Source organism: Eretmochelys imbricata, chromosome 1, assembly GCF_965152235.1.
Source record: "Eretmochelys imbricata isolate rEreImb1 chromosome 1, rEreImb1.hap1, whole genome shotgun sequence".
Lineage (NCBI taxonomy): Eukaryota > Metazoa > Chordata > Testudines > Cheloniidae > Eretmochelys > Eretmochelys imbricata.
The window spans coordinates 378,103-399,792 of NC_135572.1; the positions used below are offsets into that span (position 1 = coordinate 378,103).

Consider the following 21,690-nt stretch of genomic DNA (forward strand, 5'->3'; position numbering starts at 1 on the left):
TCAGTCGCAGCCCCCTTCGTCCCCGTGTCCCTGCTCCTCCAGCCCCAGCCCCATTCTCTGCCTGCCGGGGGCATGCAGCACCCTCAAGGGCTCCCTGCACCCCTAGGGGAGCAGACTGGGCAGCAGGGGCACTTCCTTACCCAGGTTGGAGCCCCTGATGAGGGCGGTGAGGAGGGTCTGCACCCCCCGGGGGGGCAGCAGACGCGAGGCACTGCCCAGGCACTGCTGGCTCAAGCTCTGCACGGCCTCTGTGTCCCCAGCATCCAGGATGTAACCGCCGTAGAGAATCGACCCTGAAACAGCAAGGAACCGTCACGGCCCTGACCCGCGGCCCTGGGCCCAGCCAGCCTGAGCTCCGGGGCACCGCGCGGAGGGCGAGGGCAGGGATGGGCCCAGCTGCTGCCCCAAGTGTTCCTGGGAGGCAGGATGGGCTCTGGCCACCTCCCTACCTGCCAGCTCCTGCATAGCCTCCTCACGGTTGGACACCACCTTCGCCAGCCGCTCCTGCAGCCTCAGGCCTGCGAACAGCTCCGCCTCGCTCCTGGGGGACACAGCAGGCGGTGAGACCTCGGGCAGCTGGGGAAGCGGGGGGGTCGGCCCGGCCGCACTCACCAGGGGTAGAGCCGGGCCTGGGCCAGGCTGCCGTAGTGCTGTCTGTGCAGCAGCACTGCGTGCAGCACCAGCAGGGCCAGCCCCTGCTCCTGCGCGGCATGCCAGGCCGGCTGGCCCAGCAGCTGGCCGTAGCTGCGCTGCAGGCTGCTCTTCAGCTCCTGGGGGGTCTCGCAGAAGAGCGTCACTGCTCTGTGGCGCACAGCACCTGCAGGGGTACAGATGGGCGTCACCCCTCCGCGCCTGGCCCCCACATGGCACCACTTAGGGACTAACGCGGGCGCCCCAGTGCGCTAACGGCAGGGCCCTGCTGCCGCCCAGAGCGCGCATTGCACCCGGCGCCTCCCCCCACAGCCCACAGGGCCCGGCCCATGGGTGGCTTGGGCTTAGTCTCACCCCACACGGTGCGCTGCGCCCTGTGAGGAAGGGGCACCGTGTGCTGGGTAGGCAGAGCTCAGGTCTGGCAGACGCAGCACGGTACCAACGCACCTGGCACGGCCCCTGTGGCATCAGCTGCAGCGATGAGCCAGAGGCGGAATTTGGGGTGGATCTCGTCCCCTTTCATGTCTGCCAGCTGCAGATCAGGGGCCTTCGCCCCCCCTGCAGTAAGAGACAAAGGCACAGAAATCCTCCTGCCGCGGTTGCGGGGCGGGCAGGACATGGAGGGGTGGGAGTCTGCTCACAGGAGGGGGATGGGGAGGTCTGGGAGGCGGCTGGAGGGGAAGCTGCCGCGGGGTGTGCAGGCAGGCAAGCGACTCCCAGGAGCAGCCAGGCGCAGGGGGAGGCCGTGGTGGGACAGCATTTGGGGTCCGGGGCGGGGGGGGAGGTGAGGTTCCCTCACCTTCAGGGGCTCTCTGGAGCTTGCTGAGCTGCGCGAGCACCGCCAGGGGCCAGCACTCCTGGCGGTGGCAGTTGTTCAGCACCAGCCAGTGGCCCAGCTTGGGGCAGGTGCCGAGGGCTTCGGCCACATGGTGCATGCAGCCCGGGGTGCCAAGGGAGATGACGACGATGCCCAGCTGCAGAAGAAGCAGGTTACACCGGCCTGGCCTCAGGGCCCTGCCCCCCAGCTCCCCGCAGGGCAGTGCAGCCGGCCTGGCCCTTGCCCAAGCAGGGGTGTGGGATCCGCGGGAGGGGGTCTCAGGCCTGCTTGGGTCAGTCGCCCAGCAACCAGCACGGGACACCCTGCCCCCGCCGCACCCCAGTGCCCACACCAGCACCCTTAGTGGCCATCCCACCTTGCTGTCCCCCCAAGCCATGCCCTCCCCTGCACCAACCTCCCTCCATTGGCCCCGCCCACCAAGCTGCCCCCCAGGCCCCTCCCCCACCAGTCTCCCTCCATGCTGCCCCCCAGGTGCGGCCCCAGCAGGGGCTGGCATTACGCAGTGCCGCTGCTTGGCCATCTGCCGGATCCAGTGCAGCGGGTGTGTGGCCGCTCCGGGCAGGCCCCAGCGTGGGGTGAGGAAGAGCAGGGGCAGGTCGGTTTGGCTGCAGGCGTAGATGGAGGCAGCGCTGTAGCTGGCATCCTCGGCGGTGGGGCGGCCGAGCAGGCAGGTGGTGAGGTCGCGGAGCACGCCGCTCAGCCTCTCGGGGCAGAAGATGCGCCACAGCATGGCCCGCTGGAAGAGACTGAGGTGGGCATGGCTGGGGCACAGGGCGGGGCCCACCACCGTGGCGGGCAGGCGGAAGTACTCCTGCCACTGGGCAGCCTGCTCGGCCAGGGAGGCCCGCAGGCCCCGGAAGCCAGGCAGGCGCTCCAGCAGCCCGCCCTCGCGCCAGGCTGCGGTGCGCACCCAGCCCGGCCTCGCGGCCCTGGCTGGCTGCAGCAGCTGCTCGGCTGCAGGTGCCTGCAGCCCCTGGCAGAAGGCCAGCCAGTCCAGCGGGCTGAGCTGGCCGGCCAGACGGAGGGGCGCCAGGGCCCCCAGGAAGCTGAGGAGCAGGTGGTGCGGCTCCTGCAGGCGTGGCTGAGCGTGGGCCAGCAGCTGGCGGGACAGGCACGTGCTGAGCTCCAGCAGCCGCGCCTCCAGCGCCCCCTGCTCGCTGGCGTCTGCGCGCTTGGTGGCGAGCAGGGCCCTGCGGGCAACGGCCACGCAGCAGGCCGGGCAGCAGTGGTAGGAGGGGTGCAGGCGGCACACCTGCCGCAGGGCCTGGTGCAGCGCGGCCCCCAGGCGCGCCACCTGCCGGTACTTGGCCTGCACGGCCAGGGGGTGCTGGCGCAGGGAGAGCAGGTGCTGGTGGCCGGCGCGCAGGGTCTCAAGCTGGCCTTGCAGCAGCCGCACGGGGGGCAGGAACTCCTCCTCCTCCAGCAGGGGGCCCGAGGGCTGCAAGATCCGCTCCAGCAACTCCTCCTGCACAGAGAGCAGGGGGTGGGTCCCAGCGCTGGGGGTGGGGGGTGTCACAGCGACGGGGGGAGCTCAGGTGTCATGGGGGGGCTAAGCTGTCCTGTGGGGGGGTCTCAGGTATCACGGGGGCGTGGCGGGGAGCTCAGGTGTCACAGGGTGCGACGGGGGGCTCAGGTGTCATGGGGGGGCTAAGCTGTCCTGTGGGGGGGTCTCAGGTGTCACAGGGACACAGTGGGGGGGGCTCAGGTATCACGGGGGCGTGGCGGGGAGCTCAGGTGTCATGGGGGGGCTAAGCTGTCCTGTGGGGGGGTCTCAGGTGTCACAGGGACACAGTGGGGGGGGCTCAGGTATCACGGGGGCGTGGCGGGGAGCTCAGGTGTCACAGGGTGCAACGGGGGGCTCAGGTGTCATGGGGGGGGCTAAGCTGTCCTGTGGGGGGGGTCTCAGGTGTCACAGGGACACAGTGGGGGGGGCTCAGGTATCACGGGGGCGTGGCGGGGAGTTCAGGTGTCACAGGGTGCAACGGGGGGCTCAGGTGTCATGGGGGGGGCTAAGCTGTCCTGTGGGGGGGTCTCAGGTGTCACAGGGACACGGTGGGGGGGGCTCGGTGTCACTGGGGCGTGGCAAGGGGCTCAGGTATCACGGGGGCGTGGCGGGGAGCTCAGGTGTCACAGGGTGCGACGGGGGGAGCTCAGGTGTCATGGGGGGGCTAAGCTGTCCTGTGGGGGGGTCTCAGGTATCACGGGGGGGCGTGGCGGGGAGCTCAGGTGTCACAGGGTGCGACGGGGGGCTCAGGTGTCATGGGGGGGCTAAGCTGTCCTGTGGGGGGGTCTCAGGTGTCACAGGGACACAGTGGGGGGGGCTCAGGTATCACAGGGTGTGACAGGGGGCTCAGGTGTCATGGGGGGGGCTAAGCTGTCCTGTGGGGGGGTCTCAGGTGTCACGGGGACACGGTGGGGGGGGGGCCTCGGTGTCACTGGGGCGTGGCGAGGGGCTCAGGTATCACGGGGGCGTGGCGGGGAGCTCAGGTGTCACAGGGTGCAACGGGGGGCTCAGGTGTCATGGGGGGGCTAAGCTGTCCTGTGGGGGGATCTCAGGTGTCACAGGGACACGGTGGGGGGGGCTCGGTGTCACTGGGGCGTGGCGAGGGGCTCAGGTATCACGGGGGGCGTGGCGGGGAGCTCAGGTGTCACAGGGTGCGACGGGGGGCTCAGGTGTCATGGGGGGGCAGGCCCAGCATCAGCCAGGGAGCAATGCCCGTGTGGCTAAGAACAGGCTGAGGCTCCTCCTCCCGCCGGGGCAGGGGCAGTTGGGGGCTGGGGCTGCTCCCGCGGTGCCCGCAGCACCCTCCAGGCAGGCCTGGCATTGGGGGGGGGGAGGCGTGAGCTGGCCCCAGCAGGGAGCCATTCTCCGTGCTGGGCCAGTGACGCCTTCTCACCTCCGTGTCCTGCAGCTTGTCCTCCAGCTGCAGGATGCTGAGCTGCAGTGTGCGCCAGTGGGTCTGGACCTCCAGCCTCTCGGCATGCAGCACCTCCTCCAGCAGCAGATCCTCCAGCGCTGACTGGCTAAGGCTCAAGTCAATCACAGTCAGGCCCTTCAGGAAGGCGTGGTCCATTTCTGCAGTGAAGCAAGCCCAGGGCAGGCAGTGAGGGCACAGGGGGCCTGGGGCTGTGGTGGGGGCAGTGGCCAGAGGCCCAAGGAGCAGCCCCACACCTCTCACTGATGGCCCTGGGTGGGCTGCCCACAACACTGGCCGTCGGCTGCACTGGACCAGGCTGATGTTGCAGCTGAGGAATGCTGGGCCTTGGGGGGAAGGGGAGGAGCAGGGGGCAGGGCCCTGTGGCGAGGTGGGGGGTCTAAGGCCCACCTCAGACCCCCCCACACTGGTAAGAGGCTGCACTGCTAGCAGGAGCATCAGCTCCCCCCCGGCAGGAAGCACAGCCATTGCCACTCCACACCTGCCCGAGGCTACTATGCCCATGATAAGTGGGGGAGGCCCTAACCCCCTGTTCTGGTACCCCTGGGCCTCCAGGCCATGGGGGGCCTAAATGCTCTTTGTACCCAGGGCCCCATAAATCTTAATGGTCTCTGCTGAGGAGAAGGCCTGAGGGAGCTGGGACTGGGAGAGACACCAGCACAGCGGCGTGAAACGGTGGTAACTCTTCCGTTCAATGCGTGCCCGGACGTTTGTCCCGTAGCGACAGCCGGCGGGCAGTACGTAGGCCTTTGTGCTGCCAGCCCAGGGTATAAAGGGCTGGCGCCGTTCTGACCCTGCCAGAAGCCAGTATTACAGTGAGCCTGATGCAGAGGGGAGGGAGGTGGGGCAGGGCTGCAATGTGCATTGTACACTGCCAGCCAGAGGCGGGTATGGGAGCCCACCTAAACCAGGGGTGTAGTACTGCTCGCCCAGACCCAGCCCTGCCCTGGAGGCCAGGGAGAGACACAGCCAGGGTGACCGTAGGAACCGGAGCCCGCCTAGCAGCCTTGCGAAGGTCACTGATGGACCGGGACCCAGGAAAGCTGCTGCTGCTTGGGCCCCTGTAGAATGTGGGACCACTCTCGGAGAGAGAGGAGTATTAGCAACAGGCAAATGCCTGAAGAAATCCCAGGGAAGTCACAACTTTTCCTTTCATTCTTTCAGCCAAGGAACTAGCTGTAGCGATAACTGAAATGCCGTAGTCCTGTCACATAAAACGCTAGTGTGCTGGCCATCGAGGGCCTGCAGCTTTCCCACAGCTGTGTGAGGGGGAGGTTTGGGCAGACGGGTGGCAGCAGATTCTTATGAAAAGCCAAAACCATCTGGTGAGGCATTTGGGGTGTGGCTGAAGGGCCAGTTTGTCCTTGTAGAAAACTGTACCGGGAGGGTCGGTCGGACAGGCCTGGGACACTGCTGCCTGCCTCACAGAAGTGACAGCTGTTAAACGCTAGCTACACTGAGAGATGAACCAACAAGCAGGTGGCCAAGGGGCAAATGGAGGTCCTGGCAATGGAGCTTCACGAGGAGGGAAAAGTCTGTCCAGACCTTTCAGAAACCTGGATGTCCTGGGGTTGGAGACCACAGCCCTGCCCTCTGTAGGGAGCTGAAATGCTGAGATAGCAGCCAGGTGACCCCCTTAGTGAACTCATGGCAGGAAAGGCCTTGGTCTTTTAAGTGACCCAGATAACACAGATAAACTGCTAGGAGCCTGTGAAGAGAGAGTGCTTTGCTAGGACGGCAAGCAGAGCTGGTAGAGGAGTCTCTGCTGTTCGAAGGAACATGTTGACCCACAGCACAGCAGGCAGCTAGTGATGATCTAATCCTTGCGCCGCCAGGAGAGGGCTGGGCTGCAGAGTCTGGCCATAGTCCTGAGGAATGATTTTTGGTTCCTGAGGGAGAGGCCTTAGATCCCAACTGGGGAGGCTCAAAAGGTTGGCGAATCAGTGAGGCTAAGGCCAAGCCATCAATAAAAACAGCTCAATCTTGTGTGAGTTTGGATACCATTCTGGGCACCATAGGGATGGGCGGGAGCATAAAGAAGTTTGACCTCCAGAGGCAATAGGAGGCATTTGTTCTTGAACCTGGCGAGACCTCCCTTCAAAGAAAACGGATGCCATTTTTTGTTCTTTTGGGTGGCGAAGAGGTCCAGCTCTGGCACCCCGACAACCTGAAAAAATAACTTCACTTCCTTGCAGCTGAGAGACTGTTTCTGATCTCTGCTGAATGACCTGCTGAGGCAGGTTGCCAGGGCGTGCTGAGACACTCGAAGGGGGATTCTCTTCTTGATGCAGAGATTCCAGAGGGCCAACACCTCTTGGTGTGAGGGGTCTGCCCTGGCCCCTCCCTGCCTGTGAGATAAAACATCATCACAGTGTCATCTGCGAGCACTTGTACGGAGCATCATGCGCGGTGAGGGAGACATTCTTGACTCGTGAGCCAGCCTGAAGTGTCCTGCTGGTGACATGAAGGGGCAGATCCTGAGCCAGTGGTTCCAAAAGGTCCCCAGGTGCGCACGATCTGCATCTTGGGCCAGAAAAGGCAGAATTAGAGCAAATGGGAGCTCTGTGTGCACATTGGCAGGGTTCATCCACCTGTTCAGGGAGGACAGAAGGACCACATGTACGTGCCAGCATGTCCATGGATGATAGAGGGATGCCAGACCAACGTCAGTCACATCTGCATGACTCGGGATGTCTGGCATGCTGAGTTACATATGTGCAAATTGCCATGAGTTCTGTGGAGAGAACATGGTATCTCTGCAGGGTCGGCGGGTGAAACTACTTCCTCTTTACAGTGGTGCTCTAACACGCCAAAGACTTCAGGGTGACCCTGGAGTCACTACAAGTTTCCAGAGCCGAATCTGGACCTTCCAAAGGCAGGTCCTTTAGTGTTCATTGCACTTCAGCCAGGATGCCCCAAGCTTGCAGCCATGCAGCCCGATGCAGAATAACGGCCACGGTCAGCACCTGAGCTGTGGACTCCACCTCATCCAAAGCAGCGTGCGGAAAGGAGCAGGCAGGCAGGCAGCGCTCATGTCCTGCAAGTTCTAAGGGTCAAGTCGCTGACTCAGAAAGTTGAGGAAACAAGTAAGGGGTCATCCATTTTGGATCTGGTTTTGACCAGCAGGGATGAATTAGTTGCGAAGCAAGGGTGGTTGGGAACTTGGGAGGAAGTGATCATGGTCTGATAGAATTCGAGATCCTATGGAAAGGAGGACATGAGAATAGGAAAACACGGACACTGGACTTCAGAAAGGCGGATTTCAACTGACTCAAATAGTGGACAATAAGGAAAGACCAATTAGGAATAAAAGGAGTCGAAGGGGCTGGCAGGTCCTAAACGATGTAATGCTGGGTGCTTAACATCCAGCTATTCTGACGCAGAGCAAAGAGAAGAAGAGCCACAGGAGGCAAATGTGGCTGCACAAGGAGCTTTTTAGCTCTCTCAAACCCAAGAGGGACCCATACAGGACATGGAAGGATGGCACGTCACCAAGGAAGTGTACACGGACAGAGTGTGAGCGTGTAGGGACAAAATCAGGAAAGCCAAGGCCAAGAATGAGTTACAGCTGGCAAGGAACACTAGAGACAACAAGAAGGGGTTCTTCAAATGTGTCAGACAAAAAAGAAAGATCAGGGATGGTGTGGGTCCGCTGCTCAATGGAGAAGGTGAGCTGGTCACGGAAGATGATAGGAAGGCAGAGCTGCTTAATGCCTACTTTGCTTCAGTCTTCTCATTACGGTAGTGGAAAGATGTCTGCAGGGTTTACATCTGTTGTTCTGGCAGGGTCTGGTGCGGCATTGATTTGGTGGGTCCTGGTCTATGGGGAGCTTGCTTCTGATGATGAGCTTGGAGAGGTTGGGGGATTGTTTGAAGGCCAGCAGTGGAGGTTCAGGAGAAAATTTTCTTTCAGGATGGGGGTCACCCTTTGAAACATTCGTGGCCTGGCTGTCAGACTTCTCACTGGGGAACCAGCTCCTGGGATGGGGAAGGCAATGGCTGTAGCTGTTTGAGGATACCCTGTGTGGGTTGCAGAGTGGGGTGGTAGGTGATCACTAAGGGTGTGCAGTTGCAGGGGGGGATATTTCTGTACTGAAGCAGGCTGTCTTTGGGTATTTGGGTGGCCTGTTCCAAGATTCTACTTCTCTGGTAGAGTGTCCTTGTTTGGTGAAGGTGCTTTTGAGTGTGTTAAGGTGTATAACCCAGACTTTCTCCACAGAGCATGTTCTGTGATATCTGAGTGCCTGGCTGTAGATCACAGATTTCTTGGTGTGTTTGGGGTGGTTACTGGATCTCTGAAGGTAGGTGTGGTGATCTGTGGGTTTCTTGTAAATAGTTGTCTGTAGGGTTCCATCATCGAAGCTGATTGTGGTGTCCAGGAAATTGATGCTGGTGGGGGCGTGTTCCAGAGAGAGTTTAATGGACAGATGGTGGTTGTTGGAGTTGTTGTGGAAATCTGTGATGGAGTTTAAGCCGTCCATCCAGAATATGAAAATGTCATCGACGTACCTCAGGTATATCATTGGTTTCATGGTGCATTTGTCCAAAAATTCTCCTTCAAGGTGGCCCATGATTAGTGATAGTCGTTGAGATATAGATTCGATAGTGGCATCAGAGACAGTTGACTCATGGTTCAGGAGTGACTCAAAATGCTCCTTCTCTCTGGCTTTGATGGCTTCACTGTCCTTAAACCACGTTGACCTGTCTTGGGCTCGGAGTGGTGTGGGACCATGGGAGCTTGGACCATAAATGACCCTTATTGCCTGAAAAAAGCTTCTCATGTCATGTTTATCAGCATAAAGCTCAATTTCCTTGGCCTTTTTCGCCACCACTTATTTTTGATGATGTGGATTTTCCTTTGGGCTTCAGCCTTGAGTTGCTTGTACGACTCTTTCTTTTGCTGGTGTGATATGTTGTGTTGCCACATGCAATGAGCTTTTCTTTTCTCATCGAGCAGACCCTGAATCTCAGCATCGTTCTCATCAAACCAATCTTGGTGATGTTGGGTGACATAGTCCATGGACTCAGCACATGCCGAGACTGGCAGCCTTTAATCCCTTCCAGAAATTTTCATCATAATCATCAGCTGTAGGCATAGCGGCGAAGCTCTCTTGGAGACACTGCTGAAGTTTCTCCCAAGTCACTATATCTCGAAGGGACTTGACACTGAATTTCTATCGCACTGATTTTGCCTATTTGCGATGCCTTCAGGCGATCTGGAAAGTCATGATTGATCTAACAAGTCGATGGTCTGTCCAACAGTCATCGGTTTCATGCATGACCACCGTGATGTGGACATCCTTCCAATCTCGAGCTCTAACAATAACATAGTCAAGAAGGTGGCAATGCCTGGGGCGAGGGTGTCTCCAGGTGGTCTTACATGTCTCACCTTGTCTAAAGAGGGTGTTCGTGATGATCAGGCCATGTTCTACACATTTGCTCAGAAGGAGGATGCCGTTGGAGTTAGCCTTTCCTACTCCTTCTTTTCCGATTGAGCCACTCCAGAGATCTGACTCATGCCTGACTGTAGAGTTAAAATCTCTGAGGAGAATGGTCTTGTCCTCCTTGGGAATGTTGGTCAAGACTCTGTCAAGATCTGTATAGAACTGCTCCTTGATATCCTCGATAGAATCAAGTGTTGGGGCATAAGAATGTTGCTGAGCTCAGGACGAAGAGTCATAAGACATTCATTGATTCCTACCGGCAATTCTGTAAGCTGAATGACAAATTTATTCCTAACAGCAAAACCGACACCATGAATGCGCCTGTCCTCTGCAGATTTTCCTTTCCAGAAAAACGTGTAGCCTCCACCTTTTCCTCTCAGTTGACCTTCATCTTGGCACCCTGTCTCACTCAGGACAGTGACACTGATGTTATTATATCTCACAAGTTCCCTGGCGTCGACAGCAGTTCTTCTTTCTGGCCGTACATTATCTTTGTTATCCATCGGGTGAGAACATTCCATGTAGCAAAAGTCACCGTCTTTTATGGTTTATGGTAAAAGCTCTCACAAAACTAAGTGATTGGGCAACAAAATGGCAAATGAAATTTAATGTGGATAAATGTAAAGTAATGCACATTGGAAAAAATAACCTCAACTATACATACAATATGATGGGGGCTAATTTAGCTACAAATAATCAGGAGAAAGATCTTGGAGTCATCGTGGATAGTTCTCTGAAGACATCCACGCAGAGTGCAGTGGCAGTCAAAAAAGCAAATGGGATGTTTGGAATCATTAAAAAAGGGATAGAGAATAAGACGGAGATTATCTTATTGCCCTTATATAAATCCATAGTATGCCCACATCTTGAATACTGCGTACAGATGTGGTCCCCTCAAATCAAAAAAGATATACTGGCATTAGAAAAGGTTCAGAAAATGGCAACTAAAATTATTAGGGGTTTGGAACGGGTCCCATATGAGGAGAGATTAAAGAGGCTAGGACTTTTCAGCTTGGAAAAGAGGAGACTAGGGGGATATGATAGCGGTCTATAAAATCATGAGTGGTGTGGAGAAAGTGAATAAGGGAAAGTTATTTACTTGTTCCCATAATATAAGAACTAGCAGCCACCAAATGAAATGAATTGGTAGCAGGTTTTAAACAAATAAAAGGAAGTTCTTCACACAGTGCACAGTCAACCTGTGGAACTCCTTGCCTGAGGAGGTTGTGAAGGTAGGACTATAACAGGGTTTAAAAGAGAACTAGATAAATTCATGGAGGTTAAGTCCATTAATGGCTATTAGCCAGGATGGGTAAGGAAGGGTGTCCCTAGCCTCTGTTTGTCAGGGGGTGGAGATGGATGGCAGGAGAGAGATCACTTGATCATTACCTGTCTGGTTCACTCCCTCTGGGGCATCTGGCATTGGCCACTGTCAGCAGACAGGACACTGGGCTGGATGGACCTTTGGTCTGACCCAGTATGGCCGTTCTTATGTTCTTATAGCTTCAACCACAGGCACAGTGATCCCACTGGCTGTAGTAATCCAGCCAGGAGTGGGTGAGAGAGCCTAGCCTTTAGGGGCACCTTTTCTAGCCCTCTCCCCCTGAGGGGTGAGCAGAGGGGATGCTAAAGAGCACCGCTCAGTTGCGATAGCAGCTGCCAAATTGCACCTGTCTCAGTTCAGGTGCCAGATGACCATCTAACTACCACCCGCCTATGCACAGATTCGTGGCTAGGCACTGCCAGTCACTAATCCCGTCCCTGTCACAACCAGTCCATCGCTGCAGGGCTGGGAAGGTTGCAAAGATGTTATTTCCCCTGGTAGAGGCCTGCGCGCGATTTCTTTTAACGTGGGGAAGCTGGTGCACCTACAGCGACCACGCCATCATGACAAGCTGGAGATCTGGGGCCCAGTGGCAGAGAAAGTCTGAGACGACTGGAGATCTCCAACTTGCTGCAGCCTTCATCTGCTTTCACAGCCGTTGAGATCCGAAGATCTTCTTCTGCTTGATCTACTGTTGAGGACTTGGGGGATTGGATCATGCTTTGCCTGGGACCTCCCCTCAGACCCGTTTGCCTTGGGAGACCCTCCCAGGAGCGTAAAGCTCCCGACCATATAGCTCTGAGGATGGACCCCTGTACCACTGTGTACTCCTGTGCATGCTGCCAGCTGACATCAAGAAGTCCGTCAGTCACTGATCTAATGGTCCCTTCTGGCCTTAGTGCTATTAATCCCCTGTGCCAGGCACACCACTGAACAGCTGCTGGAGAGAGAACGAAAGGCAGCACCGTGCCTCTCCACTGTCGCCCCCTTTTGACCTCAGGGTCCTTCTCCCCCAGCCAGGAGGCCAAAAGCCAATGTCCAGTTAGGTCCCAGCTCCTCTCCAGAGCCACTGGGAACTCTGGACCACTCCTGGTAGAACTAAGGCTGTTTATAATGCGCTGTGTCTTTGGAGTAGGGATATCTCTGGGCAGCACTGGATGGCCCCTATGCTAAAGCCCATACAAAGAGCCAAAACCCACCATGAGATGGGGACTGCACCGGGAGCAGGGAGATGGAGCCCCTCTCGGCAGGGCTCTGGGAAGTCATCCTCCAGCAACCTGTGCTCAGCCCTGCCCCTCCTTCCCCAAAAGGCCCAGCCAGGCCAAGTCCTGGAAGAGAGGGGAAGAGCTAACCCTGCCTCACACCGCTCAGCATGAGCTATAGGGGGGGTCTGTCGCTGGTCCCTGGTAGGGAGCCCCAGGGGGAGGAGCAAAGGGGAAGCAGGGGGTTTAAAGATGACAGGCAGTGTTCCCTGGAGGGTGGGAAGCCCCAGCACCTGGCTTGCCCTGTCCCGCTTACCTTTCCCCAAGTCCCGGAGCGGCAGGGTGGTGCTCAGGTAGAGCCGGAAGGAGGGCAGCACCTCCACAGCCCCGAGCGATTCTGAGCGCAGGGTGCAGCCCCCCACACCCAGCAGCGTCTCCTTCTGCAGGAGCTGCAGGAGAACCGGGCAGCCGGGGCTCTTCTCAAAGTCCAGGAGCAGGACGGGCAACCCTGGGGAAACAGCCTCAGTTATCCCCCTGCTGCGCCACCAGGGCCCAGCTCCTGCCCCACCACCGGCCCAGCTGGACCCCCATTGCCTACTCAGCCCCCCACCGCCTGCCCTCCATTGCCTTCCCAGTTCCCCTCAGTCTGCCCAGCCCCGCACCGCCTGCCCATCACCTGCCCAGCCCCCCCAGCCTGACCCCCATTGCCTGCCCAGCCCCCCAGAGCCTGACCCCCATCACCTGCCCAGCTCCCTACCCCATCTCCTCCCCAGTCCCCCACAGCCTGACTCCCATCGCCTGCCCAGCCCCCACAGCCTGCCCGCCATCACCTGCCCAGCCCCCCAGAGCTTGACCCCCATCGCCTACCCAGCCCCCCACAGCCTGACCCCCATTGCCTGCCCAGCCCCCCACCGCCTGACCCCCCCATCATCTGCCCAGTCCCCCTCAGCCTGCCCAGCCCCCCATAGCCTGCCCTCCATTGCCTGCCCAGCCCCCCCATAGCCTAACCCCCATCGCCTGCCCAGCCCCCACCACCTGACCCCCGCATCATCTGCCCAGTTCCCCAGAGCCTGCCCAGCCCCCCATAGCCTGACCTCCATCATCTGCCCAGCCCCCCACCACCTGACCCGCCATCATCTGCCCAACCCCCCACCGCCTGACCCCCCCTCATCTGCACAGTCCCCCTCAGCCTGCCCAGCTCCCCATAGCCTGTCCTCCATCGCCTGCCCAGCCCCCATCGCCGGCCCAGTTCCCCATAGCCTGACCCCCATCACCTGCCCAGCTCCCTACCCCATCTCCTCCCCAGTCCCCCACAGCCTGACTCCCATCGCCTGCTCAGCCCCCCACCGCCTGCCCTCCATTGCCTTCCCAGTTCCCCTCAGTCTGCCCAGCCCCGCACCGCCTGCCCATCACCTGCCCAGCCCCCCCAGCCTGACCCCCATTGCCTGCCCAGCCCCCCAGAGCCTGACCCCCATCACCTGCCCAGCTCCCTACCCCATCTCCTCCCCAGTCCCCCACAGCCTGACTCCCATCGCCTGCCCAGCCCCCCACAGCCTGCCTGCCATCACCTGCCCAGCCCCCCAGAGCTTGACCCCCATCGCCTACCCAGCCCCCCACAGCCTGACCCCCATTGCCTGCCCAGCCCCCCACCGCCTGACCCCCCCATCATCTGCCCAGTCCCCCTCAGCCTGCCCAGCCCCCCATAGCCTGCCCTCCATTGCCTGCCCAGCCCCCCATAGCCTAACCCCCATCGCCTGCCCAGCCCCCACCACCTGACCCCCGCATCATCTGCCCAGTTCCCCAGAGCCTGCCCAGCCCCCCATAGCCTGACCCCCATCATCTGCCCAGCCCCCCACCACCTGACCCGCCATCATCTGCCCAACCCCCCACCGCCTGACCCCCCCTCATCTGCACAGTCCCCCTCAGCCTGCCCAGCTCCCCATAGCCTGTCCTCCATCGCCTGCCCAGCCCCCACCACCTGACCTCCGCATCATCTACCCAGTTCCCCATAGCCTGCCCAGTTCCCCATAGCCTGACCCCCATCATCTGCCCAGCCCCCCACCACCTGACCCGCCATCATCTGCCCAACCCCCCCACCGCCTGACCCCCCCTCATCTGCACAGTCCCCCTCAGCCTGCCCAGCTCCCCATAGCCTGTCCTCCATCGCCTGCCCAGCCCCCCCACCGCCTGACCCCCCCATCATCTGCCCAGTCCCCCTCAGCCTGCCCAGGCCCCCATAGCCTGCTCTCCATCACCTGCCCAGCCCCCCCATAGCCTGACCCCCATCGCTTGCCCAGCCCTCCTCAGCCTGCCCAGCTCCCTACCTACTGAGGGTGAGGGTCCCCAGCATGCAATAACCATCTGACTCAGAGAATGCAGGCCTAGCCCTAGTGTCTCTGGGGAGCCCCGCTGGGCCCCCAGCACGGTGGAGGCCAGTTGTCTGCAGGGGGTGTACGCTGGGGGCCCAGAGTCTCTGGAAGCCAGGTCAGGCCCAGTGGCATGCTGGGGGCATGCCGTGTCGACCCCACGCCCTGCACTGCAGCTGGTCATGGCTCACACGCCCGCCCTTACCAGTGCTGGCTGCAGCCAGGAGGTTCTGCTCCAGCCTGGGGTCTGCAGCCGACAGCACCTGGAGATTTTTCTCAGGTGACTCTTCGTTGCTTCCTGGCTCCTCGGCGCTGGACAGCGTGTCCAAGCCAGCGAAGAGCAGGGACTCGTCTGCAGGAGACAGGAGATGGTTCCTACTCAGAGCCTGAAAAGGGGCTCGCAGAAGGGGCCTTCCTTCCCTGAGGCCCCGGATGGGGCTGGGGAAACTTTTCATAGAATCATAGAATATCAGGGTTGGAAGGGACCTCAGAAGGTCATCTAGTCCAACCCCCTGCTCAAAAGCAGGACCCATCCCCAATTAAATCATCCCAGCCAGGGCTTTGTCAAGGCTGACCTTAAAAACTTCCAAGGAAGGAGATTCCACCACCTCCCTAGGCAACGCATTCCAGTGTTTCACCACCCTCCTAGTGAAAAAGTTTTTCCTAATATCCAACCTAAACCTCCCCCACTGCAACTTGAGACCATTACTCCTTGTCCTGTCCTCTTCCACCACTGAGAATAGTCTAGAACCATCCTCTCTGGAACCACCTCTCAGGTAGTTGAAAGCAGCTGTCAAATCCCCCCTCATTCTTCTCTTCCGCAGACTAAACAATCCCAGTTCCCTCAGCCTCTCCTCATAAGTCATGTGTTCCAGACCCCTAATCATTTTTGTTGCCCTTCGCTGGACTCTTTCCAATTTATCCACATCCTTCTTGTAGTGTGGGGCCCAAAACTGGACACAGTACTCCAGATGAGGCCTCACCAATGTCGAATAGAGGGGTACGATCACGTCCCTCGATCTGCTCGCTATGCCCCTACTTATACATCCCAAAATGACATTGGCCTTCTTGGCAACAAGGGCACACTGCTGACTCATATCCAGCTTCTCGTCCACTGTCACCCCTAGGTCCTTTTCCGCAGAACTGCTCCCTAGCCATTCGGTCCCTAGTCTGTAGCGGTGCATTGGGTTCTTCCGTCCTAAGTGCACTTATCCTTATTGAACCTCATCAGATTTCTTTTGGCCCAATCCTCCAATTTGTCTAGGTCCCTCTGTATCCTATCCCTGCCCTCCAGCATATGTACCTCTCCTCCCAGTTTAGTGTCATCTGCAAACTTGCTGAGGGTGCAATCCACACCATCCTCCAGATCATTTATGAAGATATTGAACAAAACCGGCCCCAGGACCGACCCCTGGGGCACTCCACTTGACACCGGCTGCCAACTAGACATGGAGCCATTGATCACTACCCGTTGAGCCCGACAATCTAGCCAACTTTCTACCCACCTCATAGTGCAATCATCCAGCCCATACTTCTTTAACTTGCTGACAAGAATACTGTGGGAGACCGTGTCAAAAGCTTTGCTAAAGTCAAGAAACAATACATCCACTGCTTTCCCTTCATCCACAGAACCAGTAATCTCATCATAGAAGGCGATTAGATTAGTCAGGCATGACCTTCCCTTGGTGAATCCATGCTGACTGTTCCTGATCACTTTCCTCTCATGTAAGTGCTTCAGGATTGATTCTTTGAGGACCTGCTCCATGATTTTTCTGGGGACTGAAGTGAGGCTGACTGGCCTGTAGTTCCCAGGATCCTCCTTCTTCCCTTTTTTAAAGATTGGCACTACATCAGCCTTTTTCCAGTCATCCGGGACTTCCCCCATTCGCCACGAGTTTTCAAAGATAATGGCCAATGGCTCTGCAATCACAGCCGCCAGTTCCTTTAGCACTCTCAGATGCAACTCGTCCGGCCCCATGGACCTGTGCACGTCCAGCTTTTCTAAATAGTCCCTAACCACTTCTATCTCCACAGAGGGCTGGCCATCTATTCCCCATGTTGTGATGCCCAGCACAGCAGTCTGGGAGCTGACCTTGTTCGTGAAGACAGAGGCAAAAAAAGCATTGAGTACATTAGCTTTTTCCACATCCTCTGTCACTAGGTTGCCTCCCTCATTCAGTAAGGGGCCCACACTTTCTTTGGCTTTCTTCTTGTTGCCAACATACCTGAAGAAACCCTTCTTGTCACTCTTAACATCTCTCGCTAGCTGCAGCTCCAGGTGCGATTTGGCCCTCCTGATTTCATTCCTACATGCCCGAGCAATATTTTTATACTCTTCCCTGGTTATTTGTCCAACCTTCCACTTCTTGTAAGTTTCTTTTTTATGCTTAAGATCTGCTAGGATTTCACCATTAAGCCAAGCTGGTCGCCTGCCATATTTACTATTCTTTCGACACATCGGGATGGTTTGTCCCTGTAACCTCAACAGGGATTCCTTGAAATACAGCCAGCTCTCCTGGACTCCTTTCCCCTTCATGTTAGTCCCCCAGGGGATCCTACCCATCCATTCCCTGAGGGAGTTGAAGTCTGCTTTCCTGAAGTCCAGGGTCCGTATCCTGCTGCTTACCGTTCTTCCCTGTGTCAGGATCCTGAACTCAACCAACTCATGGTCACTGCCTCCCAGATTCCCATCCACTTTTGCTCCCCCTACTAATTCTTCCCTGTTTGTGAGCAGCAGTTGCACCAGGAAATTGTCCCCTATGTTTTCCAAAAACTTCCTGGATTGTCTATGCACCGCTGTATTGCTCTCCCAGCAGATATCAGGAAAATTAAAGTCACCCATGAGAACCAGGGTGTGCGATCTAGTAGCTTCCGCGAGCTGCTGGAAGAAAGCCGCATCCACCTCATCCCCCTGGTCCGGTGGTCTATAGCAGACTCCCACCACTACATCACTCTTGTTGCTCACACTTCTAAACTTAATCCAGAGACACTCAGGTTTTTCTGCAGTTTCGTACCGGAGCTCTGAGCAGTCATACTGCTCCCTTACATACAGTGCTACTCCCCCACCTTTTCTGCCCTGCCTGTCCTTCCTGAACAGTTTATAACCATCCATGACAGTACTCCAGTCATGTGAGTTATCCCACCAAGTCTCTGTTATTCCAATCACGTCATAATTCCTTGACATCACCAGGACCTCCAGTTCTCCCTGCTTGTTTCCAAGGCTTCAGGAGACTCCAGGAACCTGAGCTGTGCTGCTTGGAGGGTCCTGGAGCTGCTGGCAGAAGGAATTACCTCTCTCTCTAGAGCCACTGGTCCCCAGTAGCAGAGGGCTCATTCACTCCCCACCCAAGGCAGAGGGTCAGGTGCTGGGGTGGGGGGTTAGCTGGTCCCAGGCCTGGCTTCTCGTTCCCCTCACTCACCCTCATCCACTTTCTGTGCCATGAGGAGCCAGGTGAGGGCCTGCTGGTCAGGGTCGAGCAGCAGGGGCCAGCCGCGGGAGCAGTCGCGAGTGTCTGTGCAGAGCAGCAGGGCGGCCTGGCGCCCGGCCAAGTCCTGTGGCTTCCGGGCCCTATCCCAGGCACGCTGCTCCCTCTCTGAGCTCAGCATGGTCAGCAGGCAGAAGTCCTGTCGCACAGGGAGCAGGGCTGGGCCACGGGGGGCCGGGCCAGGGCAGGGCAGATCCTTCTCCAGCACCCTCCGCACGTCGTCTGGCCCCAGGGAGCTTTGGCGCCTGGCACAGATATCCTGCCACTTCTCCAGCAGCTCCTGGCGCCGCGAGGCGGGGAAGGCACCCAAGTAGGAGACAGCGGCTGCACAAAGGAGTGCGTCCCCCTGGGCCGTGCTGCAGTTCTGCTCCAGGAGCTGTCAGGAGACAAGGCAGGGTCAGCAGGGAACCCCACCCCTAGGAGAAGGCCTGCCCCCAGAACCCGATCCCTGACCCTGCGGGGGAGCCCCACCCCCAGACCCCACCCCCAGGGGGAGCCCTGCTCCCAGATCCTGTTCCCCTCAATCTCCACTCCTAGAGACCCCTGCATCCAGAGTCTATACTCATATCTCCAACCCTCACACCAAGACAGACTAACTCGACACACGGCCCCTCCCTCCAGCCAGGGGGAGCAGATCCTGGAGGTGGGTACTGGCAGCACCAAGAGGTGCCGCGGGCTGGCTCTGACTGCCGCAGCCCTGGGCAGCGCTGGACTTGGCCTACAGGAGTCCCAGCGTACAGGGCAAGGAGAGAAGGGGAGTCCCAGGAACGGGTGGAGAGATATGTCCCAAAATCCTTAGCACTGGCTCTTTGGCTTCCTGAGACACTGGCTGCCCCAGGCGTCGGGGAGGGGACGTGACGAGGCAATCCCAGTCGTTACCTTCACTGTCGCTGTCCAGTTGGCCACGTGCATTGCCAACAAGCTCTCAACGGTGCCAGCCTTCTCCTTCTCCTGCAGGACGTGACGGAGCTCGCGGTCCACGGCCTCCTGATGCTCAGTGGCCTTCAGCAGCTCCACGCCCCAGTCCGAGCTCAACTCTTTCAGCTTCTCAGCCTGCAGGTGCCGGTCGCCCAGCCGCCCCTTCTCCGCCCGAATCTGGAGTTGGCAGTGCTGCAGCTGCATCAAAGTGGGCTCCCAAATGCGCAGAGCCCGGTGGTACCAGTAGATGGCGCAGATCCACTGGCACAGGGCAGCCGCGGATTTGCTGATACTCTGCAGGGAGGCAGCGCAGAAGCTCGCATCTGACACCACCTGGCCCAGAGCCTGGAACAGGTCGCTGGGGAGCTCGTCCTTCGGGTAGAAGAGTAGCTCCTGGCGAGCAGAGAGGAGACGGGTGAGGCTGGACTTGGGGTGGGGGCCTCAGGCAGCCAGGCCCCCTGGACTCGTGGCACACCCCAAAGCCAGACCCTGACCCCCCCATAGTAGAGCCCTGGATTTTTTAATCCCGCTCCTGCCCCACACTGGTTCTTGCATTTTTATCCCACTTCCACCAGCCAAACCCGTGGCCCCCCAATTCCCGCAAGAGAGCACGCACTAGCCGCCTCCCCCGCCCCATGCTATGAACACGCAAACCCAAACACACCAGGCCACATATGAGCTGTAGACATGGAATGCAGACACACGTTGTACATGCTAAACTGAGGAGAGTTTTACTGGTTTCCTGCAAATTCCTGCCACGTGGTTGTTTTGCCCACCCAATCCCGCCCACTACAATTTTATCTACCCTACTATTTTATCTACCCTACTATTATGGCAGGCAGGGTTGCCAGCCCTCCAGGACTGTCCTGGAGTCTCCAGGAGTTAAAGATGACTCTTTAATTGAAGCTTATGTCATGGGATAGCCCCTCCAGGGATACGTCCAGCCAAGACTGGCCACCCTAACAGCAGCGGGCGCGGTGGTCTCACAGGGGCAGGCGAGGGAGCCCATGGCATGGCATGCTTGAGAGACGTGGGGCACGTGATGAATGTGGGAATGGTTGGGAATGGTTTTATGAACAATCCCTCTGTCACTCTTGTCTATGTCCTTGGGAGTGACTCAGGACCCACACAGCTCCATGGGGGCAGGCCTAGGACCTCCAGCACTCCAAAATTGGGCCTTCGGGTGCCAGCAACCAGATCGTAACCCCCATGGGGGGGAGAAGGCAATGCTGGGGGGCAGGGCCCTGCCACCTAGAGCCTGATGGCGTGTGGCCACGGCCAGAGCAAGTGTCTGACCTGGGGCATCCCTGCAGCGCAGCCAGCTGGGCAGGGCCTGGGCCGTGTGAGGGACAGACCGTGAACTGCCCTGACATCCAGCCACGGCTGTCTGGGGTTCCCCCGGGCCACAGAGCGGGGTGACGGCTTTTCCTTCCACCTTTCCCAGTTTCTCCTCATTTTTAATGACTTGCTGTGGAATAAATCGTCTTTTCTTTGAACGGTCTGTGATGATGAGTGGGTCAGGGAAGCGCCTGGCATGGACAGAGCACCCCGGAGTGGGGACACCCGAGCCCTGTCCTAAGTACAACAGCCAGATTGGGGGTCAAGCCCCAGGAATCCTGGGCCCACCCTGGTCGGGGCTACAAGGACTCTGCCACCCAGGAGAGTGGAAGGAGACCCCTCGAGTCAGGCAGGCCTCTGGGTAAGGGAGCGGGAGCGAGGACTCAGATCCTTTCACTAGCCCATTTCACCGGGGTAGTGTATAAGCCACGAAAGTTCCCCGCAAGAACAGGACCATTCCCTTTCTTACACTCTTAATGAGTATGTGCAGCACCACCAGGCAGCCTTTCCAAACAAGGTAACAATTTATCAGTCACCTGAAAGTCCTTAAGTCATCGCAGAGAGGCAAGGCTAAGGGAGTTCAGACTGGCCGACGCCAGGGCTCCCTGGAGCCAGGCTGCTGTAGGTACCATCTATCCTTCCTCTGTCTTGGTCCCTTTCTCTGTCTGTAGCCAGCCCCCTGTGTCTCTGAGAGCTTGCCCTGACCCCTCTCCTTGTTTCTCCAGCTTGGGGCCTTTGCGTTGCTTTCCTGCCAAGAGGTGGGGGAAATCGCTGTCCTCTTAGCTGGGGTTGCTAGGTGTGACTGTCCCAGCCATTGGGATTTCTATTGTGTCTTCAGATCCTCCATTCACATGTGTAGACTTTATTCAATTTGTTATTGACTTGGGTCTCCAATCAGGCTGCTGCTTGAGTCAAATGACCTCATTCCTTCCCGTTCCATGCTGGGCTTGTCGCCACAGAAACATAGAATCATAGAACTGAAAGGGCCCTTGAGAAGTCAGCTACTCCAGTCCCCTGCACTCGTGGCAGGACTAAGTATTATCTAGACCATCACTGACAGGTGTTTGTCCAACCTGCTCTTAAAAATCCCCAATGATGGAGATTCCACCACCTCCCTGGGCAATTTATTCCAGGGCTTAACCTGACAGTTTGGAAGTTTCCCCTAATGTCCAACCTAAACCTCCTTTG

The 21,690-nt window shown here is 58.3% G+C and overlaps 1 protein-coding gene across 1 annotated transcript in view; it reads right to left on the reverse strand.

The window, feature by feature from the left end:
* Nucleotides 1-21,690, reverse strand: part of LOC144258885 (dynein heavy chain domain-containing protein 1-like) — a 129,556-nt gene that overhangs the window by 1,218 nt on the left and 106,648 nt on the right. The window contains exons 20-31 of the mRNA XM_077807023.1: nt 19,126-19,557; nt 18,181-18,622; nt 14,967-15,113; nt 12,712-12,903; nt 5,010-5,219; nt 4,387-4,565; nt 1,989-2,954; nt 1,451-1,625; nt 1,099-1,209; nt 613-817; nt 450-541; nt 141-293 (exon numbers count right to left, since the gene is read on the reverse strand). Coding sequence (XP_077663149.1) covers nt 141-293; nt 450-541; nt 613-817; nt 1,099-1,209; nt 1,451-1,625; nt 1,989-2,954; nt 4,387-4,565; nt 5,010-5,219; nt 12,712-12,903; nt 14,967-15,113; nt 18,181-18,622; nt 19,126-19,557 — 3,304 coding nt within the window. The remainder of the gene's footprint in view (nt 1-140; nt 294-449; nt 542-612; nt 818-1,098; nt 1,210-1,450; nt 1,626-1,988; nt 2,955-4,386; nt 4,566-5,009; nt 5,220-12,711; nt 12,904-14,966; nt 15,114-18,180; nt 18,623-19,125; nt 19,558-21,690) is intronic.